Genomic DNA, 14729 nt, shown 5'->3' with positions numbered 1-14729 from the left:
GGATAGTATTCTAAGCAAGCCCTTGAGCTTAAAGTCCAAAACCCCATAGCATGGCAGCATGTGTGCCCTTCACAAACTTGACCCCTGCCCACTTTCTGTCCATTGAACTTGAGCAAATGCCATTTTCACTTTGTGCCCCGAATGTATTCGTCTGCATAGACTGGTTTATGCTACAGTAACAAATAACTGAAAAACATCAGAGGTTCAACAGATAAAAGGTAATTGCTTGTTCATATAAATCCCAGCGTAGGTTGGATGACTCTCCAAGCCATCCGTCCATGAATTCATGGGCCAGCAATCCAGGATCCTTTGACTTGTGGCTCGCCATGCCAACGCACAGCATCTGTGTTAACTGCCCAAGGGGAAGAAAGGGACTGGAGAAGCCACGGGAGCTTTCCATTGCCTTGACTCGGAAGAGATACACAGCAATTCCACTCTTATTTCATTGGCCAGAATAAGTCACATGGCTCTGCCAGAAAGCTGGGAATCGTAGCCTCCAAGGAGGAGGCATATGAGAAGGGATTTGGCAAATGTGCCACATTTTCTCTGCCACACCAAACATTTGAAAAGCATGTGGTTGTTAAATTGGAACTTTCATCCTTGGGCCTTTGCACGTTTTCCTTTTCGTCTGGAATTCTTACTTCACACCCAAGCCTTCTTCATGAATAATTCCTGCCCAGACCTATTTTTGTGGAGGAATGCATGGGAATGCTAGGCTAGAACCTCTTTCTCAGGATTCTGAAAGCTGGAACAGTATTCTAGAAGCTAGCTTTTAACTGGCATCCTTAAAATGAGAGATAAGTTACATCCCTTTAAGTTTGATTTTCAAATCAAATCAAAATGTTTATTTATGTAGATTTTCATATCTCCCTGTGTGATAAAAAGAAGTTATGTTTAGATGGTTGGTTCTAAGTCAATGAGCATCCATATCTCTAGTTCTGGACCTGATGTGATATCCAGCCCATTTCACAGCTGATATGGAAAAGAGAAATGAGATGAACAAGTAACAGATGAACTATTTCTTAATTCTCTCTCTCTTTTTTTTTTTTAAGAGAGGGAGAGAGAGCATGAGTGGTGGAGGGGGAGCAGAGGGAGAGGGACAGAGAGAATCTTAAATAGGCTCAACACCCAGCCCAACGTGGGACTTGATCTCACAACCCTGAGATCATGACCTGAGCTGAAATCAAGAGTCAGACGCTTAACCCACTAAGCCACCCAGGCACCTCCTTAATTCTTTATTTTATTTTTTTTTACTGTAATAAAGTTGTCAACACTGTATTATCTATTATTATGTAACAAAGTATCACAAAGCTGGTGGCTAAAACAATACACGTATCTTGCAGCTTCTGTATTTCAGAAATCTAGGCAGGGCTTACCTGGATCCCCTGTTTCAGGGTCCTTCACGAGACTGCAGTTAAAGTGTCGGCCAGGGCTGAGGTCTCATCTGAGGCTTGACTGAGGAAGGATGCACTGCCAAGTTCATGTGGTTGATGGCAGAATTCAGTTTTTTTGATGGTTTTCTGCTGGAGGTCCTTAGCGCCTTGCCACATGGGTCTCTCTATTATTGGCTCCCTTGATCATATCAAACAAGGGAGTCTCCTGGCAGGAGGGAAGTTACAATGTTATATAACATAATAAAAAAAGTGTTGTCCCATTGCCTTTGTCAAGTTCTTTGTGTGTGTGTGTAGTTTTATGGTTTTATCAACACAAATATGATGGGCACACAAGTTGTCTATTCATTTTTTTTGCTGCACAGCCTGGCACTGGGCTTGCTGACTCTGATGGCCAGCTGGGCTGCTCTTTCCACCGTGGTTCTGTGGTTCTTGGGGGAGACGTGAGCAATCTCTGCACAGTAAGATTTGTTGCACATCAGCGGCACTTCAAGCTCCTTGATGCTGTGGATTAGGAACTTCTGGAAGCCACTGGGAGGCATGTGCTCTGTTTCCTTGTTGCTCCTGTAACCAATGTTGGGCATCAAGATCTGGCCCTTGAATCTTCTATGTACCCTATTGTCAATGCCTTTGGGTTTCTGCCAGTTGTGCTTAATTTTGACATATGGATCTGACTGGTGCTGGATCAACTTCTTGGTCCTCTTTTTAATGATCTTGGGCTTCGTCAGAGGTCTGAGGTGGCCATGATGCCCAGCAGGAGATGGCTGCCACCTCTGCATGCAGCACCGAGGAAGAGAGACCTTGTCATATTTTATTGCTAGAAGTAAGTCACAGGTCCTGTCCACACTCAAGGGGAGGGGATTACACAGTGGTGTGAATACCAGGAGACAGGATTATTGGGGGGGGGCCCGTTAGGATATGTCTACTGCAGATACTCTACAATGTTCCCTCAATTCCTTATTAGTCTTAAGATGCACACATAACTCACATGTGTGTTATATGGTCAGATAGGATTTGTTCTAGAGCAAAAAAAAAAAAAAAGTGATGAATTTACTTATTCTTTCCTAGATCTGACCCCCACCCCAGGCATTTTTATTATTCTAAAATGCCTATTTGGGATAGTAGATTGGTTTTCATTGGAGAAAAGTAGAGAAAGAGAGTAGATTTCCGATTTTATTTTAAACAAGAAGATCCTGTGCCTGTACGTAAACGTTAGCTATCAACTGAAACATCATTTCTCCTAAGAATCTCTAACACCCCCATGACTGCATTAATTGCCATCCTACCCAGTTCTTTTATAGCTCCCTGTTCTGACACCTCTGGAAACATTTCTCATACCCTATCTCATTTGCTCCTTCAGGGATGGAGTAATATCTTATCATGCCATTGGGTTCCCAGGACCTAGCCCATGCCTGGCACAAAGTAGACTGGCAGTTAATATATATGGCATTTCACTGCATTGAAATGAAGTTTTCTTTGGATCTGAAGCTGACCAGTTGTGGATGGTGGGATCTGAAGGAAATTGGTTCTTCACACTCATTCTAAAACATTTTTGCCTGCGTCTTGGTAAAGAAGGAATAAAAATGCCTAATGAGGGGCACCTGGGTGGCTCAGTTGGCTAAGCGTCTGCCTTTGGCTCAGGTCATGATCTCAGGGTCCTGGGATCGAGGCTCGAGTAGAGCTCTCTGCTTAGCAGGGAGTTTGCTTCTCCCTCTCCCTCTGTCCCCGCTTATGTTCCCTCTCTCACTGTCTCTCTCTCTGTCAAATAAATAAATAAAACCTTTAAAAAAATGCCTAATGGGCTATCAAAACCATCCCAAAGTAAGTGTGTTTTGCAAACCTAATACGTAGAAATGTTTTTTGTTGAACTTAACACATGAGAAAAGACTTTTCAAGTATTCCTTAGAGGTGTTTCCAACCCAAATATTGCCAAGCTGGCAGAGTAAGGAACATGTGGGGAAGCTGACTGAACAGGCGGGTCTCATTTTGTGGGGAAGGTAAGTGACATGCAATATGACATAAGGAATAAGCTCTTCTTGACAACTTGGAAGAAAACTGTTATCACAATTTGAAACAATAGTGAGTACAGAAAAAAAAATAGTGTGTACAGAGTACTTTGCACTCTGTTCTTTTTTGTGCAAATTGATCAATCCCAGAATAAAATCTTGGTCTCCTAGAGTTGTCAGAGGTGATGTTCTAGATGCGATTTTTTTTCAGAAAGCTAAGAGTGAAGAGGTAAAGGAACATATCGTGCTTGGTTTTGTTTTCTTTTTCTTAAATTAAACCTTTTGTGAGTGAATGTTTTTCTAAAATGTAGCATGTACTTCGATACATCCATAAGCAGAGTCTGATTAACAAATGCATTCATAAATCATCTGGATTCGTGAACATGAACGTGAACACGAACACAGTACTGTGGCATCACATAGTGATTTTCTCAGGCCTTCTGAGGGGAATAAAACTGTCCCAGACTATGGTGTTTTGTTTTTTTTTTTTCCCCACTTCTCTTGTGCCTTTTATTGTTCTTCTATCGTGACTTTATGTTGTTAGTATTCCTTTTCTTAGCAGGCTTTCTTTTCCTTTCAAATTTAGAGCCTCTAATTTACTCTTGAAAGCCAGATGAACAAACACGTTGGAACTATGTGCAAACAAAGAATCAAAAGTTTGAGTGGGACCCAAGTGTTTGCTGAGACGTAATATGCTTAAATCTGATGTAAGGTGAATGCTCAGAGGCCTTTTGTGTTCAGGTTGGGGTTAGAGCCACAGAGATTGCTGTGGTTGAGTCATAGATTAGGAAGCTGCTGCTATATTATATGAGCAGAGTATAAAAACAATTTTGGACATTACCCTGGAAGGATCTATTGCCCGCTATGTAGCAGGGAAAGCTGATGCTCAGAGAGGTGAAGTGACTTGCCCCAAATCCCCCAATTTGTGGCCAATCCTGGACCTCAGTAGTGGGTTTCCTGATAATAGTTCCAGTGTTCCCCGCTCACCTTGCGCCTCTGAGGGGAAAACAAGGGTTGTCAGGGGCAGAGTGAAATGGTTCAAGGCTACTAGCAAATCCATTCGTCCTGGGACATCTGTGTTTTGCTTCCGTTCCACAGTAGAGTCTATCTGGACTTTGTGTGTGTGTGTGTGTGTGTGTGTGTGTGTGTGTGTGTGTGAGATTATCAGAGCATAAGATCACACAAAACCAAGTCAGGTCAGTACCTTCCTATCCTACAGGCCATGTGGGAACCAGCCTTGGTTTGAGTCATGGAAGGTCACCAGATCCCAGCTCTGTTCGTTTCCAACACTTGAGGGGACTCTAGCCCTCCTTATCCCACCCCTAAAGATTTGAAGCTTTCCAGAAAAGTCTGTCCAACCCCACCCTCCCGACAGAGATTCTGATTGGCTCAGAGCTCCGGAGCTGCAGCAATCCTAATTCCTAAGCTCCTGCCTTGAAATCGTGCCCCTCCGAGAAGTCACCAATCTGGCACCCTCAGGTGCTCTCTGGGGATCTCAGTGCAGGATGAGAGGAGACACCAAGAATGAGGGTGTGCCAAAGCACGGAGCCCCTCACCAGGTAGAACCACCTCCTGTCACCCCTCCTCCCAAGGGCTTTTTTTTTTTTTTTTTGCTGAGGAGGCAGAAGACTTGAACACATTTTATAAAGCAAATTTCTGTTCCAAAGAGGGGCCCCACCCTGGACAGGCGGAAAACGATAACCACTAGCTGAGCACGTTTCTCATATGGGGCTAAGGAGACCTGAAAAATCATGTGCAGTCAATGCTGTCAGTGTGGACGCTCTGTCCAGACCCCCAATATTGGCAGGTGCACCCGTCTCCCGGCTGAAGAGAGCACGGCTGCCGAGGGCTCACGCCTGAGAGCTTCTCTGGAGCGCTGTCTTTGGTTTATGGGAGCTGCCTGGGAGGTCGGGCCACCACCCAACTCTAGGGGAGGCGAGGACTGACTGGCACGTGGACACCACAACCCAGGCCTGTTGCCTTAAGACTGGGCAAGTCTGCGGTGAAGCTCCCACTCCAGGGACCCTAAGGATCGAGCAAAGGCGAGACTGCACCTGGGCCCCAGGCTTGCTCTGCTCTCCCCCCTTTCCTGTCCTGCTCTCTACTCCCTTTCATTTTTTTCCTGTAAGAGCACGCTCTTGACAACCTCACAGTCCTCAGACACGGTGCTCACCTAGCAGTCCCCGCCTCTTGTCTCCTGGTGGCTTTGGCCGACAGCCTATGATTGGCGCCTATTATAGTCAACGGCAACTTCTATAGCATTTGCTCCCAAATACTTTTCTCCAAGCCTCCAATGTCGTCTTCCTGGGTGTGTTTCTCAAACCCATCTCAGAAGTCCTGCAAGCTGAAAGAACAATTCTGTATCGAGAACAAATTCGGCTGATGCCCAGGAGGGATGTCCTCTCTCTCTCTTAGGGTAAAATGCACTTACTCCCACACCAGCATCATTGATAGGAACTCCCCCCGTGCATGCATCTCACACAAATGTTGCATTGTTGTGCTTGTCCGCCTATCTGGTCGGGGTTAGTAGGCGATGCTGGGAGTAGAGGTGGGGATCCCCGAGCCTCTTCCAGGGAAGAAGCAGATCCTGTGACTGGTAATGGAAACCGGAACTCAGGAAGATGGATCCTCCGGAGGAAGCGGAACTCGGTTTCTTAGGCCACTCAGGGTTGATGATGTTGCCCTTGTCCTCAGGCGGTGGGGATTCTCTTGGGGGGAGGGGAGGGGTAGTCTAGGACCTGAGCCCTCAGAGATGGGTTGGGTGGGCATCTCTGCACCCAGTGGCCCAATCCAACAGACTGGCTTTTTGGGGGTTCATTCTCTTCTCTTCTTCCCACACCCCAATCTTCTCCCACTTCTTTGGCAATGTCTTGTTTAAACATTTTGGCCAGATCTGAGTGGAGGGGGTGCACGGCAGAGGGGAGCGTGGGTGCGTGACTGAGGGAAGGTTCTGGGTCTACACTTGGGCAGAGTGGTGAAGCAGAGTCCTAATGGGGGTAGTTAGGTGGGAATCTGGGGACAGGGCCTGTGAGGTCCCGCCAGTCCTCCCTAGGTGGAGTCTGCCCTTCATGGCTCTTTGTCACCCTAACTCACAGTGCTGCAGTCACAAACAGGATGGCTTGATCTGCCGGAGGAACAGGAAGGCAGAACTGCACTCAGGGAGCTGGGAATGTTTGCTCTTCTCTTTTTCACTCCTGACCACTGTTTCTTGAGGGGCAGGCCTGGTCGGAGATGTAGCCCGTGGGAGAGAGAGGCTCAGCCTGGCCTCCACACTTGATGTGGGGCTCTCCCTGGAGGCTGGCTCTGGAATCAAGAGTGCCCAGGGGAGAATGAGACAGGAAGTCCTGCGGGGGCATTAATACCTGGAGCAGAGCGACTCCGGTGTTCCCAGCATACCTTCTGCTCCAGAGGCCTTCTTGGTGCCTTCCTGAACTGCGGGTGCGGGCAGCTCAGCTCACTCCAGCTGCACGGGGCATAATATCTCTTTGAATTCTCCATTTCATCTTGAATATTCATGTGCTTCTTGCAATAGACTCCATGAAACATCAGGGCTGGGGTTTTAGAATATGAATGACGTGAGAACTGGCACATTCTAGTTGCAAAGAACGTTTGATTCAACCTTTCTACATCAGTCTCCTCATTTGTAAAATGGAATAAAAACAATGCCTCCCCCATAGGCTGGTGCGATGACCGAGTTAATTCGTGTGAAGTGCCTGGAACAGTGCCTGGTGCACCATGGATGTTCTGAAATGTTGTTATCCCCCTACTGTTACCCTGATATGAGAAGCACCTACGGTCGGTCCTCATTACTTGCAGCTTCCATGTTTGTGAATTCACCTCCCTGCAAAGATTTATTTGGAATTCGCGAATCAATACTCGCAGTTCATGGTCAGCTGGCAAAGGGGCGGAAATTGTGGATTGCCTGCTCTGCACGTTCCCAGCGAAGGTGGAACAGGGAGGCACTCCTCTGCCTTCTGGCATCAGCTTTCACACTGTAAACAAGTTGTCCTTTTAGGGTCTATGCAGTACCACTTTCTACCTTTTTGTCTTCTTTGTTGGTGATTTCGCGGTTTAACAGGGCCCTGGAGAACAGTGCTGGAGCGCTTGCTAGCATATCCTCGGCCGGTATGGTGCGTTCGGGCAGGAGTTGTACTGCTGGTGGGCCGTGGGTGGGTTCAATGTCCATGAAGCGATAACGTATGTTTTAATGAGAACCACAGATAAAATGAAGTTGTGTCTTGATTGGTTGACGGATGTGACCGGGGCCTGGCAGGGACCTAACTCTGTATTTCAGAGGCTCACTATTCACAACCTCATTGTTCCCTTGACTTTGTAAGAACGTAACTAGGGAGAACTGCAGGTAGGTGCATTCTTTGTGGTTCTGCCCAGAGCTCCCGACCCTGGACTGAGTAGTCTCCCCCTGCATCCTGCTCTTCTGCCTCCTTCACACTGCGTATCCTCTGCTCATGTTTACCATGAGATTCCAGCCATTTCACATGGAGTGGGGAGACAGTCTGGAGATCCTCCTCTTGGCCAGAGGAGTCCCCGGGGCCAGGAAGGTAAGACGAGGGAGGAGGGCGAGCTCCTCTGCTCTCCCACCACCTGAATGTACCACCTACAGAACCGGCAGGAGAGCAACCTCGGGGATGAACAGCGGAGGAACTTCAGAGAGAAGAGCAGACGGGCTGCATCCCGGGCTTTGCAACTCACTGTGTGCAAGGTATTTATCCCCTGGGCCTCAGCTTCCTCACTGTGAAATGGGAATAATGATCCTGACCAACGCCATTGGGCGTTGTGAAGATTAGCTGGCACACGCCGCCACCCAAGGAAATGACGCCCGTGGTCGCACTTAGGTGGGGGCATGAGGTGGGGGCAGCCTTTCTGAGCAATTCCCTGGCCCCTGCCTTTATACCTCTGAGATTAGGCCAAAGCCGGGGACAAACATCGCGTCTTAATTCTCTCCACTTCCAGAAGACCACAAGGAAAGTCATCCCTGTCCCCGGTCTTGACGCCCCTTCACCCTTCACCCCGGGCCTGGCACCCCATCGTTTGCGCAGCTCAAACAAGCCCAGCTCCCACGAAGCGGCCGCCGGTACCCGGCCCGGAGGTGCCCCTGCGCTCCCCTTAGGTCCGGCCCGGCCCGGGGCGCCCGAGGCCCGCGGGCACGAGCCGGCGGCTCCGGGCACCCGTCCGTGTGGCCGCTGCGCCGGCCCGGGAGGGGGCGGCCGGAGGCCCGGGGCGGCGGGGGGCGACGGCAGCGCTCCTCGCGGCTCCGACGGAGGCGGGGCGGCCCGGGCTGGCTCGCGAGGCCGCGGCCGCCTCTCCCCAGCGCGCCTGCCGCCGGTGGCGGCGTCGGCAATCCCGGCTCTTGGCACCGCGCCTGGCGGCCGGCCCAGGGCGAGGAGTGGCTTCCAGGAAGCGGGCGGAGGAGCGTTCCAGCCGCGTCTCGCCGTCGCCGAGGCCCCGCGCGCTCCGAGCGGCCCGGCCCGGCCCCCCGCGCGCCCCCCTCGTGCCCCGGCGCCCCCCGGCTCGGGCGGAGGGCGGAGGGCGGAGGGCGGCCGTGCACTTGCCGGGCGCTGCAGGTGGCGGCGCGCGCCCTCCGCCGTGGGCCCCGCCAGCGCTGCGCTGCGCGCCCGGAGGGGGCGGGAGAGGCGGGGCGGCCCCCGTCCCAGCCCCATTTAACTGCTCGGCGGCGGCAAGACTGCGGCGCCGCGGGCTGGAGGCCGGCGTCGGGGAACCTTCTGGTCCCGGATTGCGCACGAGGTGTTGACGGGGCCGCTCCCGCCCGCCTCTCCGCCGCGCGCGCCGGGCCCGCGCCGCCCGGGCTGCACGTCCCGGGAGCGTCTGCGGCGCCAGGTGGGTGTCGCGAGCTCCGCGCGGGGGTCCGGGGAAGGCTGGACCCCCGGGGGGGGGGGGGTAAGACTCGGGGCATTGGCCGCGGAGCAGGAGGGGGTTACCTCGCTGGGCCCGGGGTCTTCCGGGACCCGGGCGCTCAGCCTCGCCGCGGCTCGGAGACCTCGGGTCCGCACGCTCCGTGGGGTCCTGGAGCATTCGGGGAGGGACGTGCGGGGCTCGCCCTCACTTGTGGGGGCACCCCGGAGAGGGGGGGCTTTCGGGGTTGGGCTTCCCAGGCGGAAAACGCACTGACAGCCGCCGGGAGCGGTGAGCGTCGGAAGGGCCCGCCGCCCGGCCGGTGGGGCTCGAGCGCCCGGAGCGCCAGGGGCCGCGGCTACGCGCGCGCGGGGAAAGCGAGCACACGGTGCCGGGGCCGCGCGGACGCAGGAGGGGCCCCCGCCGGGCGGCGGGGCGGCCGGGGCGAGCCGGCGAGGGGGGCGCGCGCTCCCGGGGCCCGGCACCGGCCGCCTCCCTTCGGCCCCGAGTCGCCGCCTCAGGTCGGCAACAGCAGCACATTTGCGGATCGCATTAGGCCAGGCCCGTAATGCTTTCTCCAGATGGAGAGAAGCCACCGACCCGCCCCCGGACACCGGCTCCGCCAAGGCGCCCGCGAGGCGAAGCGAGAGGCGAGTGTGACTCCGGCTTTTCCAGTCTCGACTCGTACTGATTTCCCTGTAAACTGTCAGGAGAACTCTGCAGAACCCCCCCGCGGCCCTCCTGGGCGCAGGGGGGCCTCTCGTGGTTCGCCCTCACCTACTCTTGGGAGGTTGTGTTGGGCGGGCGCTGAGGCTGTGCCCTCTGAACCTCCCAGACTCAGCTCTGACCTCTGTGGCTGCAGGTCCGGGGTTCGGACAGCACACGGTGTCACCTGCTGGGGAAAGCCTTGAACTATCAGAAGACATGCGTTCCAGTGCCAGAGAGGTCACCATCTTGCTGTGTGACCTTAGGCAGGTCCCTTCCCCTCTCTGCGCTGGCTTGGTTGGTCTGAGATTCATTTTCGCCTGAAGCCGAAGAAGCTGGCAGGTGCCCTAATCCTTGGCTCCAGGCTGGCTTCCTGAGTCAGATGCCAGTAGCCACACCCTGCTGCTGACACACGAGCTGGAAAGTGGCTGGTGTAGAGATGTCTCAGCTTCTGAAGGGCTGGAGGTGTGGGTTGCACATGGGAGGCAGGTCCAGCTGCCTTCCTGACCTTGATGTGGACCCATCTGGACCCTGTAGTAGGTAGCCCCATCCTGGACCTGCACAAACCTATCCAGGCATTGTGGGAGGCTCAGGATCCCTCGCTCTGATCGGTCTCGTAAGTCATGGGTACTAGTTCTGGTGGCAGAGCTGGCTGGAAACCAACTTTTTCTTCTTTTGTAGGCTCAAGAGAGATCCCCAGGAGGCTGGACCCCATGGCTTCCTGGCAGAGCTCCTGGTGGCTGCTGATATGGATGGTCCTCATGCACTCTGCCCTCCTGCAGGTAACATGGAGGAGAAGAAGAATGGCAGGCATCCCTCCGCTTGCTTAGGAGCATTACTGTAGATCACCTAAGATGTGGTGTGATTTGTGTTAATCCTATACCAAAGAGAATCTGATTTTCTCTCTTACCTCCAGCAAATGGTATTTCTGGTTGTTTTAGCTATAAGAATGATTCAAGTCCCTTGGACCCTCTCTGAGTCCTGATCAGGGCCTGGATGCCCCTTGGATACCATGTACCAGCAGTGACTTGGGGATGTGGTGGACCCTGTCTTTTCAGTCTAGAATGGCTGTCTGCATGTGCCCGGGAGAGGTGAGGCTGCTAGAGGCCAGGACACAATGAATGGGGCAGAGCCCAGCTTCTGGCCTTAGCTCAGCCACTAAGTAACTAAGTAAGTATTCTGAGTGTACTTCTGTCAGCACACATCACACTGTTCTGCAGTCCTTTCTTTAGACTGCTGTCTTTCCCACTAGCCTGGGTGGGGGGCGCTCATCTCTTGCATCCTCATTTGCCGATAGGGCAGATTGAAATAAAGGAGTGAAGATAGTATTGCCCGAGAGACGATAGGGAGTGGTGGGGACAGCGGCAAAGTGGAGGGCACATGCTGTATGTGGTTAGAGCAGCCTCTACTCTCCTCCAGCTGGTCATTGCCAAGTGGGAACCCAAGCCCGGGATTGCCGTATCTTCTAATTTCTCAAGATAGCTGGACCATCCAGATTTCCTATGAAACCTCCCGGTTTTGAAAGCCCTGAAAGCCAGACAAAGGTGTTTGCAGCCTGGATTTAGCCAAGCAGTTTGTAGCCCTCGGTCGGTCTCAAGGGGCGGAGCACATCTTAGTGTCGTGTCCCCAGGGCTGCTGCTAGCCCAGGACAGCCCCTTGTGGGAATTAGAGCAAGGCAACTCCTCTCTTCAGACATAATTTCTTGGGCATATGGGCTAGAAGGGCTTTAATGTCTGTTCAATGAGGGTGCACACTTGAATAAAGACACACACCTTGGGATCGATTAACCAGGCTGCCTCTCAGTTCACTTTCTTGGACACAGTGTTTCCGAGCCTCTTCCAACTCCAATGGCCCATGATTTCGGTGGCTCATGAAAACTGGTTGTCGAGGTACAGTTTCTCCCCCATCATCCCATTTCATTGACACTGCTCCATAAGCACATTCTAAAAGAAGTCTTTTGTTAAGTATTTTCAGGGTGATTTTAGGGTTTCTCTAGTCAGTGAGGTGCAGTGTGGTGGTGGGTGGTGGGATTTGCTTTTCTGTCCCATTAGCAGATCTGAACCAGGCTTTATTCCTGGTCAACTGGGGCTGAGGTTTCAAGGCACCGCGTTTCATTTTGTCTTCTTGCACCCTATAAAATTTAAATGTGCCTTGAGGCTGTCTGTTGACCTTTGGCCAAGGGCAGTGTTTGCCCAGCTTGAATCACTCAGTGACCTCTTTTGGATTTTTCCATATCTGTGTGCCTCTGGCAGCGTTTTTTCCCTGTACGGGGCAGTGTGTGCAGGAGATCGTAAAAGGAGGGTTCAGACCACACCATCATCCACACTGCCCACTGCTCGAATCCCAGCGCCCCTGCTTCCCGGCCTGTCGCACTGACTCGTCTGCATCGGCTTCGGCATGTGTAGAGAGGGGGAGCTACTTCATAGAACTGTTTGGAGGAGTTCATCCCCTGCAAGTGGAAGAAAGGAGCAGACAGAACAGTGTGTGCACGGAGGGCGTCTGCGATGGACGAGCTCCGCGGTCGCTGCCTTTATCGTGGTTTAAAACTGGAGCGGTGTCTGTAGGGTCGTCGTACCGTACGGGGCGCTGGGGAGGCAGCAGCTGAGCAGAGACGGAGCTGCACCGGCTCGGAGGGGGGTGCGGCCCCATCTTCTCCGGGGAGTTCCCGCAGGTGAGCGGGACTGGCCGGGGCAGGCTCCCCATGGGTCGTGGGAGAATGTTCTAGTGAAGGGTCGGTCAGTCCTGAGACCCTGCTCGTGGGTTGGGCACGTGGTTGTCTGCCTAGGGTCAGCCTGGCTTTGTGACTTTGGCGTTTGGGGGCCTTCAGATGTTCCTCAGTATCTCCCCTTGCCTGGCACGTGCTGCCACTAGGTGGCTGGTAGAGAATTAACAGACACGAGGCTGGGCCACAGGGAGCGGGGCTGTGCCCGCTCATTTAATAAAAGCTAGATTGCCTTTAATACATCAGCAGACAACTTAACCTCTTATACTCACTGACCACCAGTAACTGTGATGGACTGCAGAGCAGAGCATGAGGTCGGCAGTCTTGTGTTTGTCTAGCTTGTTCTTGAGCGTTTCTGGAGGAGCTTGCTGTTTCCCTCACCCTTCCCATGTCATGGGCCCTGGAAGCTTCCGGTGACTTCACATCCTCTCCTTGGGGACCCTGGTCTTCCCCGAGAAGGCAGCTGCCTTCCTTAGCGAAATCTTGGGCGGATTCACTTTCATTTTTTCATTTAAAAAAAAGTCCAATCCGGTTTAAAATTTTGATTCCCCACTTTGATTTATTTATTTATTTTTAATTATGTTCGTTTAGCCACTGAATAGTCCATCATTAGTTTTTGGTGTGGTGTTCAGGGATTCATCAGTTGCCTGTAACACCCAGTGCTCATCACAGCACGTGCCCTCCTCAGGGCCCATCACCCTGTTGCCCCCTCCGCTCTGAAACCCTCAGATTGTTTCCCGGGGTCCAGAGTCTCTCATGGTTGGTCTTCCTCTCTGATTTCTCCCCCTTCGGACTTCCCTCCCTCCCCCTGTGGTCCTCCGTGCTCTTGCTTATGTCCCACTTTGATTTAAATCTCCCCTCCCTTCTGTGTCGTGTAGGGCTGACCCGGGGCTCTGGGTATGTGAAACGGGGTTGTGCTGGGGTCTCTTCTCTTCCCACCTCAACCAGCGGTGAGGACTGGCTCCGGGACACTTCTTCCTTTTAGTTATTCCGGGTCCAGCCCTCCTGCCATTGGAAATGGCGGAGGGAACGGGGACAAGAGCAAAGAGCTTCCTGCTTAACTGGATGCCTCTCTCTGGCGGACGCCACTGTGCGTCCGGCTCTCGCGGACTCTCGTGCCCTCGGGTGGCATGTGCGGCCTCCTCAGAGGGCCCTGCGGGACCTCCCTTTGCTGGAGCAGGGGGTGCGGCCCTGCCTGCCCGTCGCTGCTGGGCTCTTCTTGCCCAGCACGCAGCTCAGTGGGCTGGGGGACCAGCAGTGGCTTAAACCCCGATCCATAGCATCACATACAGACTTGCCACATCGTGTGTGGCGCGGCCGAAACGACGGTAGCGTCGTGTGTCAACCACACTTCAGTTAGAGAAAGACGCCCCAGCTCCCTTGGGCGTTGTCCACCCGATCGGTAGGAAATGCACGCATCCTCGCTGTGCAAATAGTGGAGGTCCTGTGTCGGGCTGCCAGGCCCCTTCAGTTCCCCACAGCCTGCTCTGAGGCGGGTGTCTGCCTGATGTTGGTCACTCTCTTTAGAATGTGGGGTGCTTGGCGCCTCTCCGACACCACTTTGGCCAATGTTGCGGCCCTGGGAAAGGTCCCACTGGCAAAGGGCCCGTTGAGTATCGTGACATAAAGTTAGACAGGCCAGCTCTAGGCTTAGGGCCAGGGTGGGTGTTGCTGGGAGTTGTGCCTCAGTGATTCGATTTCAGTGGTTGTGCTCGGAAGTTTTAAGGGTTGCTGTTTCAGGTGGTTCTTGGTGGTTCTGGTCTCAGGGGTTCCCTCTGGCATTGTTTTTGGTCTTGGTGTAATTTCCGGTCTTTAGCCATCTTTCCGGGGTCCTCAGTTCTGGAATCGGGAGGGGTTCCGGTCTCGGTGATCCTGGACATTTGGGTGGCTCGGGTCTCGACGGCAGTTTTGTCTGGGTGGTTTTCGTCTTGGTGGAGGTGCCGGTTAGAGAGCCATCAACACTCGTAGTCCCTCTTCCCAGAGTGAGTTCTGCCGCACTGGTGGGGTCCTGGTACAGCCGCTTCTCATCTCCTT

At 53.1% G+C, this 14729-nt stretch overlaps 1 protein-coding gene across 1 annotated transcript; it reads right to left on the bottom strand.

Moving 5' to 3' along the window:
• Nucleotides 1–1732: 1732 nt before the first annotated feature.
• On the bottom strand, nucleotides 1733–7583 carry LOC116624207 (60S ribosomal protein L32-like). The gene is made up of 5 exons (XM_032391916.1): nucleotides 7427–7583; nucleotides 6794–6829; nucleotides 6491–6521; nucleotides 4385–4393; nucleotides 1733–2123 (listed from the first exon to the last, which is right to left on the bottom strand). The coding sequence occupies exons 1-5, from the start codon at nucleotides 7581–7583 to the stop codon at nucleotides 1733–1735; spliced, it is 624 nt and encodes a 207-aa protein (XP_032247807.1).
• Nucleotides 7584–14729: the final 7146 nt, after the last annotated feature.

This window comes from Phoca vitulina, unplaced genomic scaffold (genome assembly GCF_004348235.1).
Source record: "Phoca vitulina isolate PV1807 unplaced genomic scaffold, GSC_HSeal_1.0 scaffold65, whole genome shotgun sequence".
In the NCBI taxonomy this organism is placed as follows: domain Eukaryota; kingdom Metazoa; phylum Chordata; class Mammalia; order Carnivora; family Phocidae; genus Phoca; species Phoca vitulina.
This window is presented reverse-complemented; position numbering and strand designations above follow the sequence as displayed.

Bases quoted from the DNA above. Each gene is read 5' to 3' on its own strand.
- LOC116624207 (XM_032391916.1), bottom strand. From the start codon at position 7,583: ATGGACATTGAACCCACCCACGGCCCACCAGCAGTACAACTCCTGCCC. The intron at 6,830-7,426 runs GTACTGCATAGA...CCGCACCCGCAG, and splicing joins AGACAAAAAGGTAGAAAGTG to TTCAGGAAGGCACCAAGAAG. The intron at 6,522-6,793 runs GTATGCTGGGAA...TTCCTCCGGCAG, and splicing joins GAAGGCCTCTGGAGCAGAAG to ATCAAGCCATCCTGTTTGTG.